The sequence below is a fragment of the Danio aesculapii genome, chromosome 7 (genome assembly GCF_903798145.1).
Source record: "Danio aesculapii chromosome 7, fDanAes4.1, whole genome shotgun sequence".
Taxonomy (NCBI): Eukaryota; Metazoa; Chordata; class Actinopteri; order Cypriniformes; family Danionidae; genus Danio; species Danio aesculapii.
In genome coordinates, this window is record NC_079441.1 from 53,212,351 (window position 1) to 53,232,117 (window position 19,767).

The 19,767-nt window shown below is 32.5% G+C and overlaps 2 protein-coding genes across 2 annotated transcripts; one reads left to right on the plus strand and one right to left on the minus strand.

The window, feature by feature from the left end:
• The first annotated feature begins 413 nt into the window (after positions 1 to 413).
• Positions 414 to 13,289, plus strand: pabpn1l (PABPN1 like, cytoplasmic). Its single transcript, XM_056462164.1, has 7 exons — positions 414 to 483; positions 3,129 to 3,222; positions 7,839 to 7,906; positions 8,037 to 8,143; positions 8,770 to 8,857; positions 11,732 to 11,859; positions 12,963 to 13,289. Exons 2-7 carry the CDS (start codon positions 3,162 to 3,164, stop codon positions 13,000 to 13,002), a joined length of 492 nt encoding a protein of 163 aa, XP_056318139.1. The 5' UTR covers positions 414 to 483; positions 3,129 to 3,161; the 3' UTR covers positions 13,003 to 13,289.
• Positions 13,290 to 13,302: 13 nt separating this feature from the next.
• trappc2l (trafficking protein particle complex subunit 2L) lies at positions 13,303 to 19,737 on the minus strand. Its single transcript, XM_056462165.1, has 5 exons — positions 19,681 to 19,737; positions 16,085 to 16,257; positions 13,672 to 13,759; positions 13,509 to 13,588; positions 13,303 to 13,430 (listed from the first exon to the last, which is right to left on the minus strand). The coding sequence occupies exons 1-5, from the start codon at positions 19,711 to 19,713 to the stop codon at positions 13,385 to 13,387; spliced, it is 420 nt and encodes a 139-aa protein (XP_056318140.1). The 5' UTR covers positions 19,714 to 19,737; the 3' UTR covers positions 13,303 to 13,384.
• Between the last annotated feature and the right edge of the window lie 30 nt (positions 19,738 to 19,767).

A 19,767-nucleotide genomic window follows, 5' to 3' on the forward strand; every position in this document is an offset into this window, starting at 1 on the left:
AAGGTTATTAAGTAACCTCCACATCTTTTAGATTTTTAGTTTTCATTCAACAATAAAGAGTGCATAAGTCTTGCCTTTTTAATCTTTTTAATCATGCTAATTCAATGATAGCAGTGTTTTGATATAGATGGCATGATTTCTGATATCACTATGGTTTTCCAAAGGATATAACTGGACCTTTTAGGGGATTCGTATCTGATTCTAGAGGGATTGGATTGAATATTAGAAATTACACATATTCATTGTTCCTGTTATTAATATTTACTACAGTAACAATATCTCATTTGGGCGGGGGTAATTAACTCCAGCAATTTAAATGTTATTCTCTCTCTCTCTCTCTTTAAAAACTACGTCTACGGTCACACCTGTTTCTTTTACTAGCACACTCGCTAGCATTTGATTAGTTGGGTCAGGTGTGTTAGTTAAGGGCAGTAACAGGACGGCTGTTGTGGTTGATGCTAAAAACCAGCGTGGATCCAACAGGTAAACATGTGTTTTTATGCTTGTCATAATTACTTTTTAAAAAGTCGTTGTATATCATTAATCAGAGAATATCTCGTAACGTTAACTTGTCAAATGCGCACATGGATTAAAATCATCCGTATCATAAAACGGCATATAAAATCTGATCGGTAGTTTACCTTTTCATCGCGTCTAAAATTCAAAATGGAAATCGACGTGGTGTTTTGTTGACCATTATAGGCTATATTATAATTAGGTTTTAATTTTTAAAGAGATAGATTGATTAGAAGTCAAGTAAACATTAAACGCATACCTCACTGCAGTTTTGTCCGTTTGATCCCTCTTAAAAATTGTTTCCTCAAGTGTTTCTAACGTTAGTTGGGTAACGTTAGCGCGGCCAGAGTTAACAAATAATACACTTTTCATAAAGAAACATAGCCTATTAAAACAATGAATTGCTACCTGCTATATTCCTATACGTATAGGGGAATGTATTTTTGATAAAAGCAGTAGCCTGTACGTTTAAATTCGTTATATGCTGTTCAATTAAACTTCCTGTCGTGTTCGGGTCAAATCTGACCGATTTACAATTTAAATCACTCATAAATATTGTGTTTACATCTGATTGCCTCAAAGCCTTCACACTATGATATCTGATATCCTCCACACTATGCATTTGAACATATAAAAGTGATAATCATCTCTTTCATTGAATTTTGAGTGTTTTAATCAAACTTATTACACCTGTGGTGTTCCCGGTCAAAAGTGACCGCCATAGGAAATGAATGGATATCCAGGCTATATTCATTCATCAGACAGAAAACGTCCCCTCACTCACTCACTCACTTACGCATTTCAGACTGAACAATGTCTTTTGCAGGTACACATCTCGCTTACGCGCTTATGTGCTGATCCTCCAGCCCAAGCTAACAATTAACATAATTATTTTACGTTTTGTCAGTTTAGTGGCTAATTCGAGTTAAGTCGTACAAAATTGTATGATTTTTAAAGGAGGCGTGGCACCCAACCCCACCCTTAAACCCAATCGTCATTGGGGATAAGCAAATTGTACAAAACGTATGGATTAGCTACTAAACCAATAAATTGTGAATTGCCATGAAAGTGTTGGATCCTCCAACGTGAATCAACTCCCTGATAAAACAGTGTATCATATCTTAACACAAACTAGGTGTCTGTTATGTCAATCCATCTATGTGCGTTTTTCTTTCTTTTTTGTTATTTTATTCTTTTTGTTTATTTCTCTATATCTGGAAAGAAGCACAGAGAAGGAATCGTTCTTTCTTTCTTTCTTTCTTCCAATCTCCGAGTCTAGCAGGAGCACTTTTAGCTTAGCAACAATTATTTTATTTTATTAGACCATTATTAACTCGCTCAAAAATGACCAAAGTATAACTAGTGCTAGTTCTGGGTCCATGCTCACTGTATATACCCTCAGTCACTATTCCCTATATTAGTACACTTAAAGGACTTAAAATTCGATCACTCCGAACATAGGAAAGGATAGCATTTTGTTTGTGCTTTGCTGGTTTCAATTCTGGAAGCTTTAATTTCTTTAGTCAGACACTGTGATAGTTATTTTAGCGAGCTGTCTAATAGTTATGAAACAAAGTATTTTGTTTTTTTTGTCATCTATAGTTCATTTTGTAAAATATTTTCAGCGCCTATTTTATTTTCATTGCAGTTATTTTATGTGTAATTCTGTGAATTCATGTTAAACACTACTTTGAGACATTGTTCACAGCTAAAGAATGTTGAATAAAAATTTGGTGGAGAAATTATTTTTGTGCTAATATGAGAGCAGTTAAAACAGCTCTATTTTGACCGGGAACACTAAAGTAAGGGGCAGGATGTGAACACGACAGGAGGGTTAAAGGGACTGCACACATTTTTTGTTTTAAAGTCATGTGTGGTACTAAATTAATTTTTTTTGTGTACATAATAATTCAGATAGTTCCTTTGCAAGAATTATGCAGTAGTGAGTGTCAAAATAAATCTAAAAAGGGATAGTTCACACACAAATTAAAACCTACTATTTATTCATGTAGCCTACTGAAAGAAAAAAACAGCTTAAAGCAACCTTAGCTGGTCAACCAGCCTGGTTATAGCAGGTTTTGACCATTTCCAGACTGGTTTCCAGCCATTTCCAGCCTGGTCTTAGCTGGTCAGGATGGAAAATGACAAGCTTGACCAGCCTGGAATAGCCAAAACTCCTCTAAAACCAGGCTGGTAGACCAGCTAAATCCAGCCTAGGCTAATCCCAGCTCTCTGATGTGGTTCTAAACCTTGAGTTTTTTCTTCTGATGAACACCAAGGAATATATTTTTAAAAAGCTGAAAGCCATTGAATTCATAGTAGGAAAAAATACATTGGAAGTCGATGGTTAAAGGTTTTCAGTTTTTTAAAAAATAACTCCTTTAGTGTCCAACAGAAGAAAGTCAAACAGGTTTGGAACAAGTAATAAGGCAAGTAAATGATGACTGACTTATTTTTGTTTTGAGTGAACCATCCCTTAAAAAAGTTGAAACTACATGTATAAAAACCATACAAGGATGGTATAAAAAGGTTTGAGTCTTCAAGTTGTCATCTACCAATGTACATGTGTTTTATGTCCATGGTTAGTCTGGAAAATCGTCTTGTTTCTTCAGGAGCTGGATGCGGTTCAAGCTTGTGTGCTGGAAATGGACGAGTCTGACATGCAGTATGAGGTAGAGAGACAGTTTCCCTACAGCCCTGAGGCAGGTGAGCATCCAGCTGGCCCGCACCTGAGCCCATCTGCTGGGCCACAGAGTCTTATCACTGCCCAATGAGGCATGGCCCAGAAGAGCTGTCCTGCAGCCCGCGTGTACTGTAGCTTATCTAAAGACATCTCTGCTTGCCTTCTGTGACAAATGTGCACCAAAGACACATTTGCAGAGTTCCTGAACAGAACGTTGGCCAGTCTGTGGAATTTAGGCTTAAAAGGATAGTTCACCCAAAAATAAATCCTTTATTGTTGTTTACTTATTCTCCGCTTGTTGCAGTTTCTCTGTTAAATACACAAACAGAAGCTGGAAAAAAGACTTTCATAGTTCTAAGTTAAATTTTCATTTAAATTGTCATTTTTGGGTGATCTATCCCTTTAAGTGATCTAGTGACATGTACAACGTAGAAGAGTCTCATGTGTTTGTTTGTAATGTTGTAAATTCAAATCATTTCAAAATATGAAAAACCCTATTGCGTGTTAAATTTAATTGCATGTTTTCTCATAGTTATTGAAGGTTCAATAGCTTTCAGTCAAGACTAGAGATGTAATGGTTTGAAAATTTCATATGATTATAGTGACCAAAATGATCATGGTTATCATCTAAGTTTTGTTTAAAATGGCCTGAAAATTAAAAAAAAAAAAGAAAAAGAGAAAACAAAAGTCGCGTTTAAGGCTAGGGCCGGGCGATATGGCAAAAATGCAATCTCTAATTATTTTTCATGTTGAACAATGATATACAAGTTGTTAATACTTCCAGATTTAAGAGTATCCCAACAATGACTGAAGTCACAAAAATTAGAGGATCCATGAAATGGCATACCATAATTTTGGCCAGAAATTCAGTGCATCTAATAACAAAACTTTTACATTGCCATTGTTGCACATTTCTGCTGTGTGATTTGGATCTTATATCAGTTTGGAGTAAAAAAAAATCATTGTTATTCACAAGTTTTATCGTGATTCGATATAATAACGTTTATCGGTCCAGACCTACTTAAGGCAGTCTAACATGTTTTGTATCTGAAAACATACCCTTTATTTGTGCAAATTGTAGAAAAAATGGTGGATAGTTTTCGTTAGTTTTAACCCCAATGGTTTTCAGTACATACACATGCTATACCATAGGTCTTGATTAGTGTCACAATTGTTGTTTTCAAGGTAAGCCATAGTAAATTTTCTTATAGTTCGTATTATCATTTCTTATATCCTATACGTTTAAGTGTGATGTCACGCAAAGCGGCTTCCGGTTTCAATCGCTCTATCAAACTGTATGGGGAGCTCAACAAATGGTAATAACAAACGTTTACAAAGCGATGTACTGTAATACTTTCGAAAATCACGATTGCAGTATATATGTCCATGCCTAATATCCGAAAATTCAATTAACCTATAAAACACACACACACAAAACAATGTATATGAAATGATACAAACATGAGTAAACAAATCTATAATGCATGAATCCATGTTTGTCACAATTTATTTGTTTGTTCATTTTCATTAATTGTTTGAGTGCCTTAAGCGTGTGTAAGCTTTTTGGAACATTTTTAGTATAGGGCTGTACAATAATGTAAAAGACAGACATTGTGATTTTTATTTTTCTGTGATTCATATTGTGATTTTTGAGTATAATTTCAGGAGTTGACTTGGATGGCTGTGTTTGGAAAGAATTTGAAATTTAAGGTTGAGATTTTGTAGGGCAGTGCATAAAATATGCATAATAAACCAATCGCAAGCATTGATACAGCAGCAAAGATACAAATAAAATAAACTGCTTGATAGTTTTCTGGTAGTCTAGAAGTATTCAGCTACATAAATTGAATTATGAAATGTAAACTAACACTGTATAGTGTTTGTCGTGTGTGTATATATGCATAAAAACAGTAAGCCTTTAAGTTACAAACATTAAAAGTGTCATAATTTTGGTCACTATAATCATATGACATTTTCAAACTGTTACATCTCTAGTCTTGGCTGAAAGCTATTGAACCTTCAATAACCATGAGAAAACCTACAGTTAATTCACATTTTTGAAATTATTCTAAACCCTGAATGAACTGAATAGGTTTGCTTGCTTCACATTTCACACTGCTCATAATTTACCTTTGGTTAACAAAATCGTGTGTATCCATATGCTGAGGTTTCGCACGTTACGCTTTCATGAACATAGGGTTAACTTGTTTGCAGTGTCAGTATCATTAGCTAAGCTCAAATGCGGAAATCACTTTTTATTTTTTTTTCTTCCTTCTCTTTTTCTTTCCCCTCTTCTCTCACTAGATCTTCTCAGGCTGTTCGCACTCTTAATTGGAAGTAATCAATCAGATTTGTGCATCTTAACATAACTTTCTTTGTTTTGCTAATGCTGTACACTTTGATTGTTTTGCTAATGCTGTACACTGTAAAAAACGCTGGGGTTTTCTTAACCTTTTTTGGAGAAAATATTATCAAACTCAAAGCTGGGTTTAAAATAGTTTTTTTGTGTGTTTTTTTTTCCCAGGGCTGAAGCAAATTTCTAGAATGATTTAAAGCGAGACAAAACAAACAGATAAAAGAGAGAGTTCATCCAAAAATGTTCAAAATGTAAAAAAAAAAAAAATTTACCCACTCTGGTTCCAGACCTTTGATTTCCTATTTCTAATGAACACAAAAGAAGATACTTTGAAGAATGTTGGAAATCGGTAACCATTAACATCTATAGAAGCAAAAATAAATACTATGGAAATCAGTGTTTATCGGTTTTCAACATTTTTCAAAATATCCTCTTTTGTACTCCTCAAACGGAGGAACTCGAACAGGTTTTTGACATGGGTGATAATTTTAGTGAACTATCCCTTTAAGATTTGATGCATGAAAAGTTACGTGAATGAGAATTTTTTTCATTAATAACTGCACTGCAAATGGTCATGTTTTGTTCTTTAAATACTTCCAGCAGTTGTCGTTAGTTTTGATGCCATCATTGTGCTACCTTTCACAGTTTACAAATGTGGTTTGATTCAGATTAGAAAGTAAAATTTTTATTTATTGGTCGAGACTTTTAAAGTCCCATCTCAATATGCAAATCTTTTTATTTTATTTATTTTTTTTATCTGAACATTGTCATTAGCTATGTTTCCATCCAAAAATGCGAATTCACTTGTATGCGCAAAACTAGATTATCACATTAAAGATGAGCGAATAAAGCAGCATTTCCATCCAAGGTGTCTAAGCAAACAAAATTGACTGGCGCCAAATATCCTGACACGCAGTGAACGCACGGTGGCGTTTGAAGGTGTCAGACACGAACCACAGACGCTCTTGATTCTGGAGGTCATTAATAGTATAATAATACTTTAATGGTAAGGTGTTTTAGACTGACCAAAACAACAGTTCAGTTGGTTTACAGTGGGATCAGCCTGCTGGTTTGTCCATTTATGCACATTTTCATCATCACATGATCTCTTATAACAAAATCACATGACATTTTTTAATGTGCATACTGAAATTTGTGCGGTAAAAGTGTTTCCATCGTAGTTTATGCATAAAATAAAAAGTTTATCCTACTCAGTTATGCGCATACGTTTTTTTTATGCACATTTTCAAAGTTTATGCGCATCATGCCATTTCCATCAACCATTTTTTTTTATGCGCATAAAAACAAGTGGATGGAAACATAGCTATTGTTTGGATAAACAGCATGTGGAAAAACGTTTCAGCATTGCACATGCTCTTATTATATATTACAGGTTCAAATTTGCCCTGATTTATTTATTTCATTATTTTTAACTATTTTGTTAACCCCAGCACAAAGCAGCTATTTTTCTACAATTTGATTTTTGGCTTAACCTTAGTGACTGAGTTATATGGTATAAGCATAGAAGCAGTGCTTGTTTTTTTTTTTTTTTTTAATTAATAAATGAGTGAATTTATTTAGTAAACTTTAAAGTTAATATTGCAGAGGACTGCATTTTTTATTACAATTTCAATAATTCAAACAATTGTGTACATTCAAAATACATTTCCGGAATTGTCCAAAGATTGTCAGTCGGAGGATTTCATTTGCTAAGCCTCTAGCTATAACCCCACATGGTTCAATACTTTACACATTTGGCAAACAGTGAAGCTTGAACCCTACTCTGGATTCCTAAATTACAAGTGTGAAATATTACTTTTCTTGGTGTTAATAGTAATACTTGCATATGGGGTCATACATTGTGAAAAGCCCTCATGTGCAGAGTGAATGCTAAAAATAAGCTAAGCGTAACGATAGTTTGCAATAATTCAATGAATTGCATGAAATCAATTTGGTAAAAAAATATTGTTCCACAGATCACCGTTTAGCCTTTTGGTTGACCATTTCTTGTGGGGTTTCATTTGCAGTGTTTATTTCTCCAAACATTTATAAAAATGTTAGAATTTACTTTGAATTAACAACTAATTTTAAACTAGTCTGTAAACCCAACACAAGTAGCTGCTTTTGGATTTTTAGCTTAACCTAACAGTGACTGAATTATGTAGTATAAAAATAGTATTAGTGCTGGGTTTTCCTATCATATTTCACATTGCATGAAGTTCATTCAAATACCGCTTTAATATTTTATGTGGTTATAATTCATATTATCTTATCTTTCCTCAGAATTGTTCTTCGACATGACCCATGAAGAGAGAATAGATTCTGATAGGAGATCTATCTATGTGGGGAACGTAAGCTGCTTCTCTTTTTTATATATATTACAAATAAGCAGAACAAATAGTTAAATCCTGTGCGTTTGTCATTTAATCGTATGTTTTATGGTTTGTGGTGTATGTTTATGGACTAGTGGTTGTTTTGCAGGTGGATTACGGAGCAACTGCAGACGAATTGGAGATGTACTTTAATAGCTGCGGTCATGTTAACAGAGTTACAATTCCGTATAACAGATTCACAGGCCATCCAAAAGGGTATGTTTACATATGTTAGAATATAACTTGACATCAAACACAGGGTTCCCACGCTGCTTGAAAGTACTTTAATTTAGATTCAACGCCTGGAAAGTACTTAAAAACAAACTTGGGTCCTTGATGGTGCTTGAATTAAATGTGAAATAAAATTTGAAAAATAAAATCAATATTTCAGAATTTTCCACATTTTAATATTACCAGTATTGAATTCAACAAATTTTATTTAAACATTTATTTTTAAAAGTTCATTTTTTTTAACATAAAGATAGTGTAAGTGAAATGTTAAGTAAAGTAGGGACTTTTCATGGTGCTACCAACCTGATTTCACGAGGGTAAACAACTATTTTACTTTTTATCGGTTTAGTGGCTAATTCCTATGAATTCGAGTTCAGTCATACGACATACGGTTTTAATAAGGAAGTGTGGCAACCAACCACGCCCTGCAACCCAACCATCATTGGTGTATCAGCAAATTGTACTAAACTGTATGAATGAGATCGTACGAATTCAAACAAATTAGCCACTAAATTGAAATTGAATGGTGCTTTTAAAACGTCCATGAATCTGCTGTTCCTGAAAGCATGGGGACCCTGCAAACATGTCTTATGAATGTATTTTCCATGCAGTTTTGCCTACATTGAGTTTTCCGAGAGGGAATCTGTAAGGACTGCCATGACTTTAGATGAAACTCTATTCAGAGGGCGAGTCATTAAGGTGAGCTGCAAATCTAATGACAATGAGGCTACGTTCACACCAACAGCTGAATGTGACCCAAGCAGTTTTTCGATAACTGCATGATCAGAAAAAAAAACCCTACAGGGTCATTTACACAATACCATTTTCAGCTACAAAAATATTTAAGCCGTACATTTTTGGAAGCTTTGAAAATGAGACCATTGTTGTTTCACTAGCTTCACAACCACGAAAGAGTTGGACAAATGTTGTGATATTTACTAAATTTTAAATGGAAAAAAAAATAATAAAATTGCAAAAAAAAAATTTTTGAATTATTTTTTTTTTTTTTGGTCAAAACGTTCATGCTGTAAATCGTTCCAAATATTTAAGCAATGGATATTGGTAGGTTCGTGCATGTAGCAGCCTCTGCAATCTGCACAATTATTTTAATCATCATTTTAAAATGCCATTTTAGAATAATAAAAAAAAAAACTCCTTGTCCATACTGCCGTTTTTACTTTTACCTAAAAATGCATCCACGCTATAGAGCTTAGAACGGATGATAAATGACCTTTCACTGCCACTGGGCATGTGCATATTTTGAAGACTGGAATTTCCTAACTAAAATGGGGTGTTTAGCCTTTTCAGAATGTTTTGTTTTTCTTGGGTCGAAGATGTCAGACTAGTGTGGACACCATAACTTGCTGTAAAAAATAAAATTATAATAAAACTAAAAAAACTAGTGCAAATGGCACCATAGACATGTTATCCAAGCATTGACAACAAAAGGCTTGTATACTTTGATGAAAACATCATGAGTAGGGCCAGACAGAATCTGCGGATATTTTTTGCTATTTCTACTGAGAATTTTGTAAAAAATAAATCTGCAGATTTACGTGGAAAGATTTTAGGAGTAGAATAACAAACTTTTTAAAAAAATATTAACTTCTAATTAAATTTTACAATGCAAATCCAATTACATCCACTTATTTGGTAAACAAAGCATGTCTCAAGTAATATTTTCAGTCTTTTAGTAGAAATATTATTTTTCAAACTGTATTGTGCATAAATCATAAACAGTTTATTATTAATATTATTATATCTTAATAATATTAGAGAAATTAATTTAAATAATTATAATAATTGAATAAATGTAAATATAAATATAAATACATACTTAAGGGGCTGAAACTCTGCAGATTTCTGCACGCGCAGATTCCATGTGGGCGTAGTCATGAGACACTATTATATCTAATAACTTTTTCAGAACTTTACTCAGAATTTTTTTTAAGTAGTGTAGTATTTTAGCCCATCAGTGAGTATGTATTTACTTGTGTAACTGTAAATTTATATTTATTTAATTAGTATATTTAAATTTTACTAATATTATTATTATTATTGTTATTACTATATAAAATTACTAATAAAATGTTCACATGCTACATCATAATTTCTTCAAATAAAAGTATAACGTTATTATTTCAATGATAATCATGTGGCTGAAAAAAATAAATAAATAAATAAATATAAATAAATAAAAAAAATAAAAATAAAAAATAATATATATATATATATATATATATATATATATATATATATATATATATATATATATATATATATATATATATATATATATATATATATATATATATATATATATATATATATATATATATATATATATATAAATAAATATTTGTTTTTCATTTAGCTTGGAAAGCATACATTTGTGAAAATGACATGCTTCCATTTTAAGTGTGTTTTCAGCTTCACAATTTCAGTTCAAACTATTTGAAAGGCAATTAAAACCCAGTTAGTATAAACTGCAAACACATAATTTTTTGGAAAGCACTGTGGTTCTGTTCATGCATATTAATAAAAAATATAATCCCTTCCAAAATTGCTTTGGATGAAAGCTTTTGCTAAATGAGTAAAGGTAAAGAGATTATGTTCAGTCTACAAAGTAGTTAAGAGCTGTTTACTGCAAAACAATTTCATGTATTCAACATTAGCAAATGCATATGTTACACAGAATTAAAAGCAGTATAATAAAGCATAACATTAGACAACTCCTTTATAGCACCATATATTTTCAATTTCACGTAGAATTCAATTTTAAAATTAGCTAATTACAAAACTCAAATTAGTTTTTAAGCCAATAAAACTCACTTCTAATAGTTCATTATTTTGAATGGAAAAAGTTAAGAATATAAAAAGATATAATCTTGTCTTGGATCCAGTTCGATTTGGTTTATAACTGCGCATTAGTTTATATTGCATTTTATTCTATTTAAATGTATTGTTATACTTTTCACATCATATGTTTCGAAGCAGATTAAGTGTTTTGGTGTTACTATACACTCTATATACAAAGAAATAGTTTTAAGTGTAATTTAAAATGCATCACTGGAAATTATTTTTTAAAGCATTATTTGTTTATACGAGTGAAGATTTCTTTTTAATCTTTCTTTTTATTTATTTACTTATTTTTTTATTACTGCATTCTCAGTCAGACATTAGCAGTCAAAGTGATCTCTAAATGTCAGTAATTATATGGATACATACAATATAATATACTATTGTATATAACATGCAATACAATGTAAGAATTATATTATTGTTATTGTTGATTATTGTTATTGTATAATTATATTAAATTATTGTTGCATGAACTTTGTAGGCTATTGTGTACTTGCGACTCAGTTTAGTACAGCCTGTTCTAAATGATCTACATTTTATTTGCGAACATTTAAGCAAAAAAAAAAAAACTATTTGAAAAACAAAATTTGTTCTTGGACACTTTTCTGGTGGTCTGAATGTAGTTATTTATTTTTGGATTGTTTGATGTAATTTCTTATGAACGAAATTGTCAAAGAAAACAATTTAAAGCTCAAGCTCTTTGTGCACTAGGTATCGCCAAAAAGAACAAACATTCCAGGTTTCAGTACAACAGACGCATACTTGCGTGGAGGCTGGTCTCGAGGACGAGGTTTCCGTGCCTCCAGATTTAACCCATTCAGAGGCTGCCGCTTCATTAGGTCAGTTCTGCCAATATATAACACTACCTCATGTGATGTGGAGAATTAACTGATTTAGAGGACCACTGGTGTGTACTTTTGATTCTTTTTTTTTTTTTTTAAACCTATATACTGCATTCATTTGAAAACAGAACATAATCTGCATACTGAAAAATGTGAATATTGCTTTGTGTTTTAGAGGATCACTCTACGTTTTTGGGGAGAGGCTTGTTTTACACCTCTAGAGCAGGGGTGTCCAAACTCTGTCCTGGAGGACTGGTGTCCTACTGAGTTTAGCTCCAACTTGCTTTAGAACACCTGCCAGGTAGTTTCTAGCTTATCTAGTAAGAGCTTGATTCGCTGGTTCAGGTGTTGATTATGGTTGGAGCTAAACTCTCCAAGATGCCAGCCCTCCAGGACCAAGTTTGGACACCCCTGCTCTAGGGAGTTAAACGTTTACCATTTTTTTAACCCATTCAGCCGATCTCTGGGTCTGGCAAGAACACTGTTAGCTTAGCATATATTACTGAATCGGATTAGACCGTTAGCATCTCGCCCAATTAAAAAAAAAAAAAAAAAAAAAAGTTTAAAAAAAAATTTCCTATAGTTGCATCTTGTAGTAAGACTGACAGAAAATGAAAAGTTGCTATTTTCAGCAGGCCCAGTGATAATACACAGTGCTATTATCCAGTTGGGCACTATTTTTATGCATTGCATAATATGAAATTATAGTTCCTAGCCGTATCAACCTAGAAAATAGGAACTTTTTTTTTTTTTTTTTTTTTTGTTATATGGGGAAAAGTATCAACTTTAATGGCTAATGATCTAATGATTTATGCTGAGCTAAGCTAAAAGTGTTCCTGCCAGACCTGGAGATCGGCTGAATGGATTTAGAAATGGTAAAACTCAACTCTAACTATAGGGGAGTTGTCAAATAAGCCTTTTTTTAAATTATAAATAAATGGTTGAGTGTTTCTTTAAGACTTAACTCAATTGAAGGTCATAGTGATATTGCCACAATCAAACAAGTGTTCTTTGCTTGCATCTTTTGTATGACCTGTAAATCTATAATTTGGCTTTATCCTTTTTGAAACCATGTTATACAATTGTACTTTTTGTTTTAGGGAAAATGGAAGAGCTCATCCTTGGGTTGATTCTTTTTGATTTTTCAGTTCTCTTCCTAGCACTTCTCGGTGCTTATTAATTTCTTTTTCTGCAGTTGCATGAAGGGAGCTCAGTTTATTATTATACTTTGTCTGCCTGTTGTATGACACTACAAAAAGCGAAGGTTTGATTTATATTAAGTAATTACCTTTTTATTTACACTTTTATACAATTGCTTTAAACTGCTATGCCAACGAGAGGCTGATATGTCTGGTGGACTTCAGTACTTTGTCTGTTTTTGCCTTTTTCTGTGCTCAAATTTAAGTAAGCTCAATGTAAATAAAACATTATCACAAGTCATTTTATGAAATGCACATTAAATATTTATTTTCACCACACAATAAACACTGACGGAAATATATACAGCTGCAAAGAGAGAAGATCAGGAGGCCTGTACCATCATAGCAGAAACAATACCATCAAAAGCCCTGAGGAAAGAAAACAATTATGATTGATCAATGGTTATGTACAGAAAATGTGTGTGTGTGTTCTCCAAAGAAGCTTACTTTGATTGAATAGGATCCCCAGGATTGTAGAATGGGTTACACATTACATCAGTAAAGGAGTTGTGCAGCTTTCTGAACATCTGAGGAAAGGAGAAAAAGCAAAATTCATAATTTATTACAGCCCATCACACTTTACAGTACACAACATGACTATGTAACTCACACTTCTAATTTCGTTATCTCGCAGAGATGTGTTGGAGGAATCAACAACAATCACAAACTTCACTTTTGAGTTTGTCACATAGCCATATCTGTCATTCTTGTTAAGATCATGTTTATACATGTTTGAATGAAGTCACATTGAAATTAAGACAAGTTATCATTGGACAAGTTATTATCGGTTCTTATGATTTGGCATTCAAAGGTGAACGTGTTGAATAAAATGTTTATTTGTATTTTTATAAACTACTGATAACGTATTTAAATTGTCTAATTATATCATTTATTATCCCAAACGATCCAATAAATTAAAACACAGATGGATTTGTATTTTGTTCTTCTGTGGAAAAAAAAAACAATAAGTTTGCTGACAAACACACTTTTTAAAACCTTAAAGACATTTATACTAAATGATAGTGGTCAAATACCTTTCAAAAACAAGAAATTCCTCTCTATTTTCTCGCACTCAAGTTCTAAATCTTTATGGATTATTTTTCTCCTTCAGGGGTCCGTTCTTCGTACCTCTCTTAAATGATCTAAGATGATTTAACAGATCCTTGATAACTGATCTCTAGATAATTTGGTTCTTCAAACAAGTTTACAAATCAGATTAAAATGTCTGGATGAACTGATCTGAGATCGCTGCATGTGATGTGAAGGACAGATCTATCGATCCTCAATCATGATCAGCAATGCAAAGATTGGCTGACGGCACAGCAGTGTATTGACATCATCTGATTAATATTCAATTATCCATGTGAGCTAAATTACATAAAATTCATAGTAAACTGTTAAATATGATGTAGAGTAACTTTTCACATTTATTGTGGGCTGCAGGCTTTACACCAGGGGTCAGGAACCTTTTTACAGCAAAGAGCCTTTTCTGATTTTTTTGGCAAATGGATTTTTTTTTAAAGAGCCATTGGGGATGTGTATATAACAAAATTTGTGTCCATGCACAACTCAATAATAAACGAATATGATGCATCACAATGTATGAAGATAGGACAATTTATAAAAAAAAAGTTTTTTCTCGCCATCACCTGTCATGAACGTTTTACATTTACATGCACGAGGTTACCATAGAAATGTAAGTTGCTTGCCCTTTATTGCTGTCGCAATTCAGATTAATCCACAGTGCCACACATGCACATTGGTTGAAACATCATTTTATTGTAAATTGAATTCTTATACATTTTGCTGTAAAAACAATAAAAAGGGAATTGTAATTGTATTTTCAATAGGAAACTGATTTCTAGTGACAGTTTAATAAATATATATTTTTTCAAACCTTAAAATATTATTGAAGAGAGACCGTAGGAGAGCCACATGTGGCTCCCGAGCCATAGGTTCCCTACCCCTGCTTTACACTTTCATGTGTCAAGAGTATTTAACAATTTATTTAGTTTAGCATTTAGAGGATTTTCTTTATTATAGTAGCCTAGGCCTATTCAAGTTTCTTAAGTGGTGTAAGAAATAACTGGCTGTTCAATTAATTTAGCATCAAAAAGCATTTTGATATCGATAAAGGTGACTGCAACTTTTGTGAAGCATCAAATCCCCATCATATTAGCCGTCAAAACATGTGCATGACTGCATAAATTATTATTTCTTAAAAAAAAGAAAATATTGGCCATGTCTATTATCATACACAAAGCGTATTAAAGCTGGTACCTTTAAAATAGTACGCGTTTGTACCTAAAAAGCCCATAATAATAGATGTTCTCTTTGAAGTCCTTAAGGAGAACCATCCCATGACAGTCTTTGTCCTTTTAATTCGGAGTGCAGATTGCATAAGTTTTATTTATATATTTTTTTAACTGTTTACTGTATTACCAAGTGTATACAACTACTACTTTAAGAAAATATTTGAATTCGGTACATACTTTCAGTATTACCTTTGCTTGAAATGACCCGATCTAATCCTGTTTATATGAAATAAGCTGCTGCTCTCGAGCAGGCTTGAGCTACCGGACCTGTTGCTATGAAAACAACTCTCGGATGAGTTTTGAAGAACCAAACGATCCTGGATCATGTCAAATCGTCAATAACAAGATCCAGCTAATTGAGTAATCCACGTACGGAGAACTGACCCCTGTTGAAGATGTTTTAAAGAATGTTGGGGAAAGAAACATCAATGGTAGGAATAAAAAATACTATGGAAGTCAATGGCTGAACGTTCTTCAGTATACTGTATATTCTTTTGTGTTCAATAAAATAAAACTTAAGCATGATTAGAACAAATGAAGGATTAGTAAATAACCATTTATATTTTTGGGTGAACGCTGATATCTAAAATATCTTTGCTGTTACACAAAATAAAAAGAAAATTATACTGTTTTAAAATAACGAGAATATCCATTTTTGATTAAACTGCAAGAAAATTGGATAATCTCGAAATATGACTTTAAGGATACACTTTGTAGTCTTCTGTTGGATATAGTAGTCCCAGATAAAGCTCCCTCTGGTCAGCCAAGGCTTTGCCCACTCCAGAGATCTTCTCCTCCACCACATCCAGAGAAGTGTGCACTGTGTAGTGGAACTTCAGTTCCCCCTGGGTAGGGACACTCCGAATGTACAGTGGATAGTTCTGCAGAGACCAGCGTGATGTTAAAAGGATAGTTCACCCAAAAACAAGAGGAAAATATCATTTTTTCCTCCTTCAGGTGTTTCCAAAGCTTTGGGATTATTATTTTTCTGTTGAACACAAAATAAGATAATTTGAAGAATGTTGGAAACTGGTATCCATTAATGTCGTTAATAGGAAAAACAATGGAAGTCAATGGCTAGGGGTTTCCAGCATTTTTCAAAATATCTTTTGTTTAACAAATTAATTTGTATATATTTGTAAATAAGCATCAACTAGCCTAACCTGATCTGTGCATTTGCAAAAGGTATTTGAGTTAGTGATTCATGCATGTCAAAAAATGAGAAAACCTTTCAAATGAAAACAATAAAAAAGTGCAATTTATTTATTCCTGTATATAATATTTTTTTCTGAATGAAAAACAAAAATTTAAGTTTATTATATACCAAATGATCTTGTCAGCCACATTTAACCATCTGATGACATTAAAAGACTCATTTTTTTTACTTTTTTTTTAAACTTGTTTTTACATTAAAGACAATTGCATTTAATGTGTTTATTTAAACCCACTTTTGTTAATTTGATTACATTTTTAATTTATAGCAGTGCTTTTTTTATAATATTACATTTTGATCACTAAAACATACACAGATGTGCTTGTGATTTGTTTCTCTTCAGTTAAAACTAGGGCTGCATGATATTGGAAAAATCTAACATTGCGATATTTTTTATTTTGTGATATATATTGTGATGAAATATACAATTAAACCATGATTTAGTCTCTATTTGGAAATAATTTAGAATGTTAGATCAATTGGGGTGATTCTGCAGTGAGAGTGCATCGCCATGAAATCTAATAAACAATCTATAAAATTTTTGGAGTGCATTTTATTTGCATGTGTTGTATTTTAATGCATGTGTTTAGATTGATGAATTGATGTTTACTATTTGCATTTCCATAAAATTTAATAAACAATAAATAAACTTTTAAGGGTTCCCCTAACACATTTTCATTGTTGTCTGTGCTATTTGCAGTGCATTTCTGCATTTGCATGTGTGTTGTGAGTATTTTCACGCATAACAATCTATAAATATGATCAAGAAAAAGATACAATTGAAATAGTGTTTAATCGTTTCCGGAGTCTAACACTATTCAAGTACAGTAACTGAATGATAAAAAAAAAAAAAAATCAATAAAATGTGTTGTAGTTAAGGTTACAAATGGTACAGTTTCTTATACGTGAATGTTTTTTACAACCATTATACAATCACAGGCATCAAAAACACATGCAAATGACAAATTCTAATACAAACTTAACATTGCATATCCTGCAATGTGACCTGCAAATAATAACATTGTGATATCGATCCTGAAACGATATATTGTGCAGCTCTAGATAAAACAATATAAACTCTGTAACTTTGCCTATAAATTTAAATAATTGTAGGATAAATAAAGTCAAACTATGTCAGAAATATATTGGCTGACCAAGTGAGGAAAGATGTAGCATATTTCAGAGCACTTCTACTGGACATATATAGACTGGACAACATGTTATTTCTAAGTATTTATATAAATGTTTTCCAAATGTATTTGATCTGCTTTAACCCGTTAACCTGCACATTATTTTATTTTGATCAATTTCTTGGATACAGTGTTTTTATTAAAGAAATTGCTAATACATTTTTATAAATTAAAAGATTTTACAACACAATTAATAAAACACATTAAAATCTTGGCAATTTCCAGGTCATTTCTTTAAAAATTTGACATGCTTTGGTCGTTAAAATCTTGTGAAGTTCTTCCAGCATGTTCTCATTTTTAAAATACACATACAATTTTTACACATATCCTTCTGTTTGCATTTTGAACATTTTCCATGTATCCATCACCATTTTTTCTTTTTCCGCCACAATTCTCCTTTCCCACATTTTCATTTTTCTTAAACCATCCAAGCATTTCATTCTGTTCCATTCTATTTCATATTCTATCAACCTCTTGATTAAAATTTTACTGTCCTTCAAAAATCCTTCTAATTCTTTACAATATAAAAACATGTAAAACCCCCCTCTTCTTCTCTTTGACATATTTTGCAAACCGCTTTGTTCTTGGATACAATGTGTTCCTGACACCACATTAGCAATTTATTAACAACCTACTAACAAAAAGTCAACTTGTAGGTTACCGTGCGTTAAAGGGTTAGGGAGACAACAGTTATTTTGAATAAGTCCTTTTTTTTTTTTGCAGTAGTCCATGTTTTGAGTGACAACTCGACTACTATTGCAGCCCATCCGGTAATGTGGTAACAGCACTCTTTCTTCACTAATTTACACATGTTAGAGTTATGTAGTTACACATAAACTACATTAACTTGTTACACAAATATGGGAATCTTATAGACCATTTCGAGGCATGTAAACAATAACAATGGTCCTAAAGTTCCTGTTTTACATTTTTTATTTCTATAGCTTCAGAGAAAGAATTGAAAAATGTCCGCATATTGATAAATTATGTTATGATAGCTGTTTTAACATGAATTTATTATTAAATTCTCTCTAATTACAGCTATGATATGTTTGATAACAAGCAGGAAATGATCATGGGTCAATGGCATCGATCACCACGTTTAAATGGTCTACATCAAGAGGCATGCAAAACACAGACTTGCAGACCATTAATTAAACACTTGTAAGGTCTCCTTTGACAAGACAGTGCTCTAAAAAAGTATTTAAGGTTGTAAAAAAGTGTCAAACATGGCCTATTGTGTTCTATGTTGTACTTTGATCGTGAAATCATATTAGCAGCAACAACTATGTAGAATTAGCGAATTATACTTTTCTGAAATTATATTGTTAAGGAGAAGGTCCGAATGTGTGAATATAAAAACAACTTTACCTCAATCAATTTATTGGTCTTTTTTTTTTTTAAGTGGTCCATGTTTTATGTGTGATATGACTGACAACTATTACAGCCCATCCGGTAACTGTGGCAACAACACTCTTTCTACCCTAATTCACACTGGTTAGGGTTATGTAGTTATACATAAACTATATTTATTTGTAACAAATATCGAAATCTTATATCAAGAGTTTGACATGCAAAACACCGACTTGCAGACCATTAAATAAACACTCGTAAGGTCTCGTTTGACAATACATCACTTTAAAACATAATTTAGGGTTGTGAAGAAACTCAAACATGGTCTATTTTATTCTACACCAACACTACTTCTTTAATTTCAACGTTTTCGGTATTAAACATTGAACGTTGTAATGTTGCCCTGATAGCGACGCGTATCAGAAATTCTTCGCAAATCAAATCCATCAAATCTGATTAATTAATCGTGTCAGTACCTATGTATGCTCCGATACATATTTATAAAACACATATTTAGTGTAAAAGCAGATATAACACGTAGCATTTACCTCCTTCGCAATGACTGCTATACACACCGCCATGATGACGCTACACCCCGCGATCACGTGACATGCGAAAGTCACATGATTCGTAGT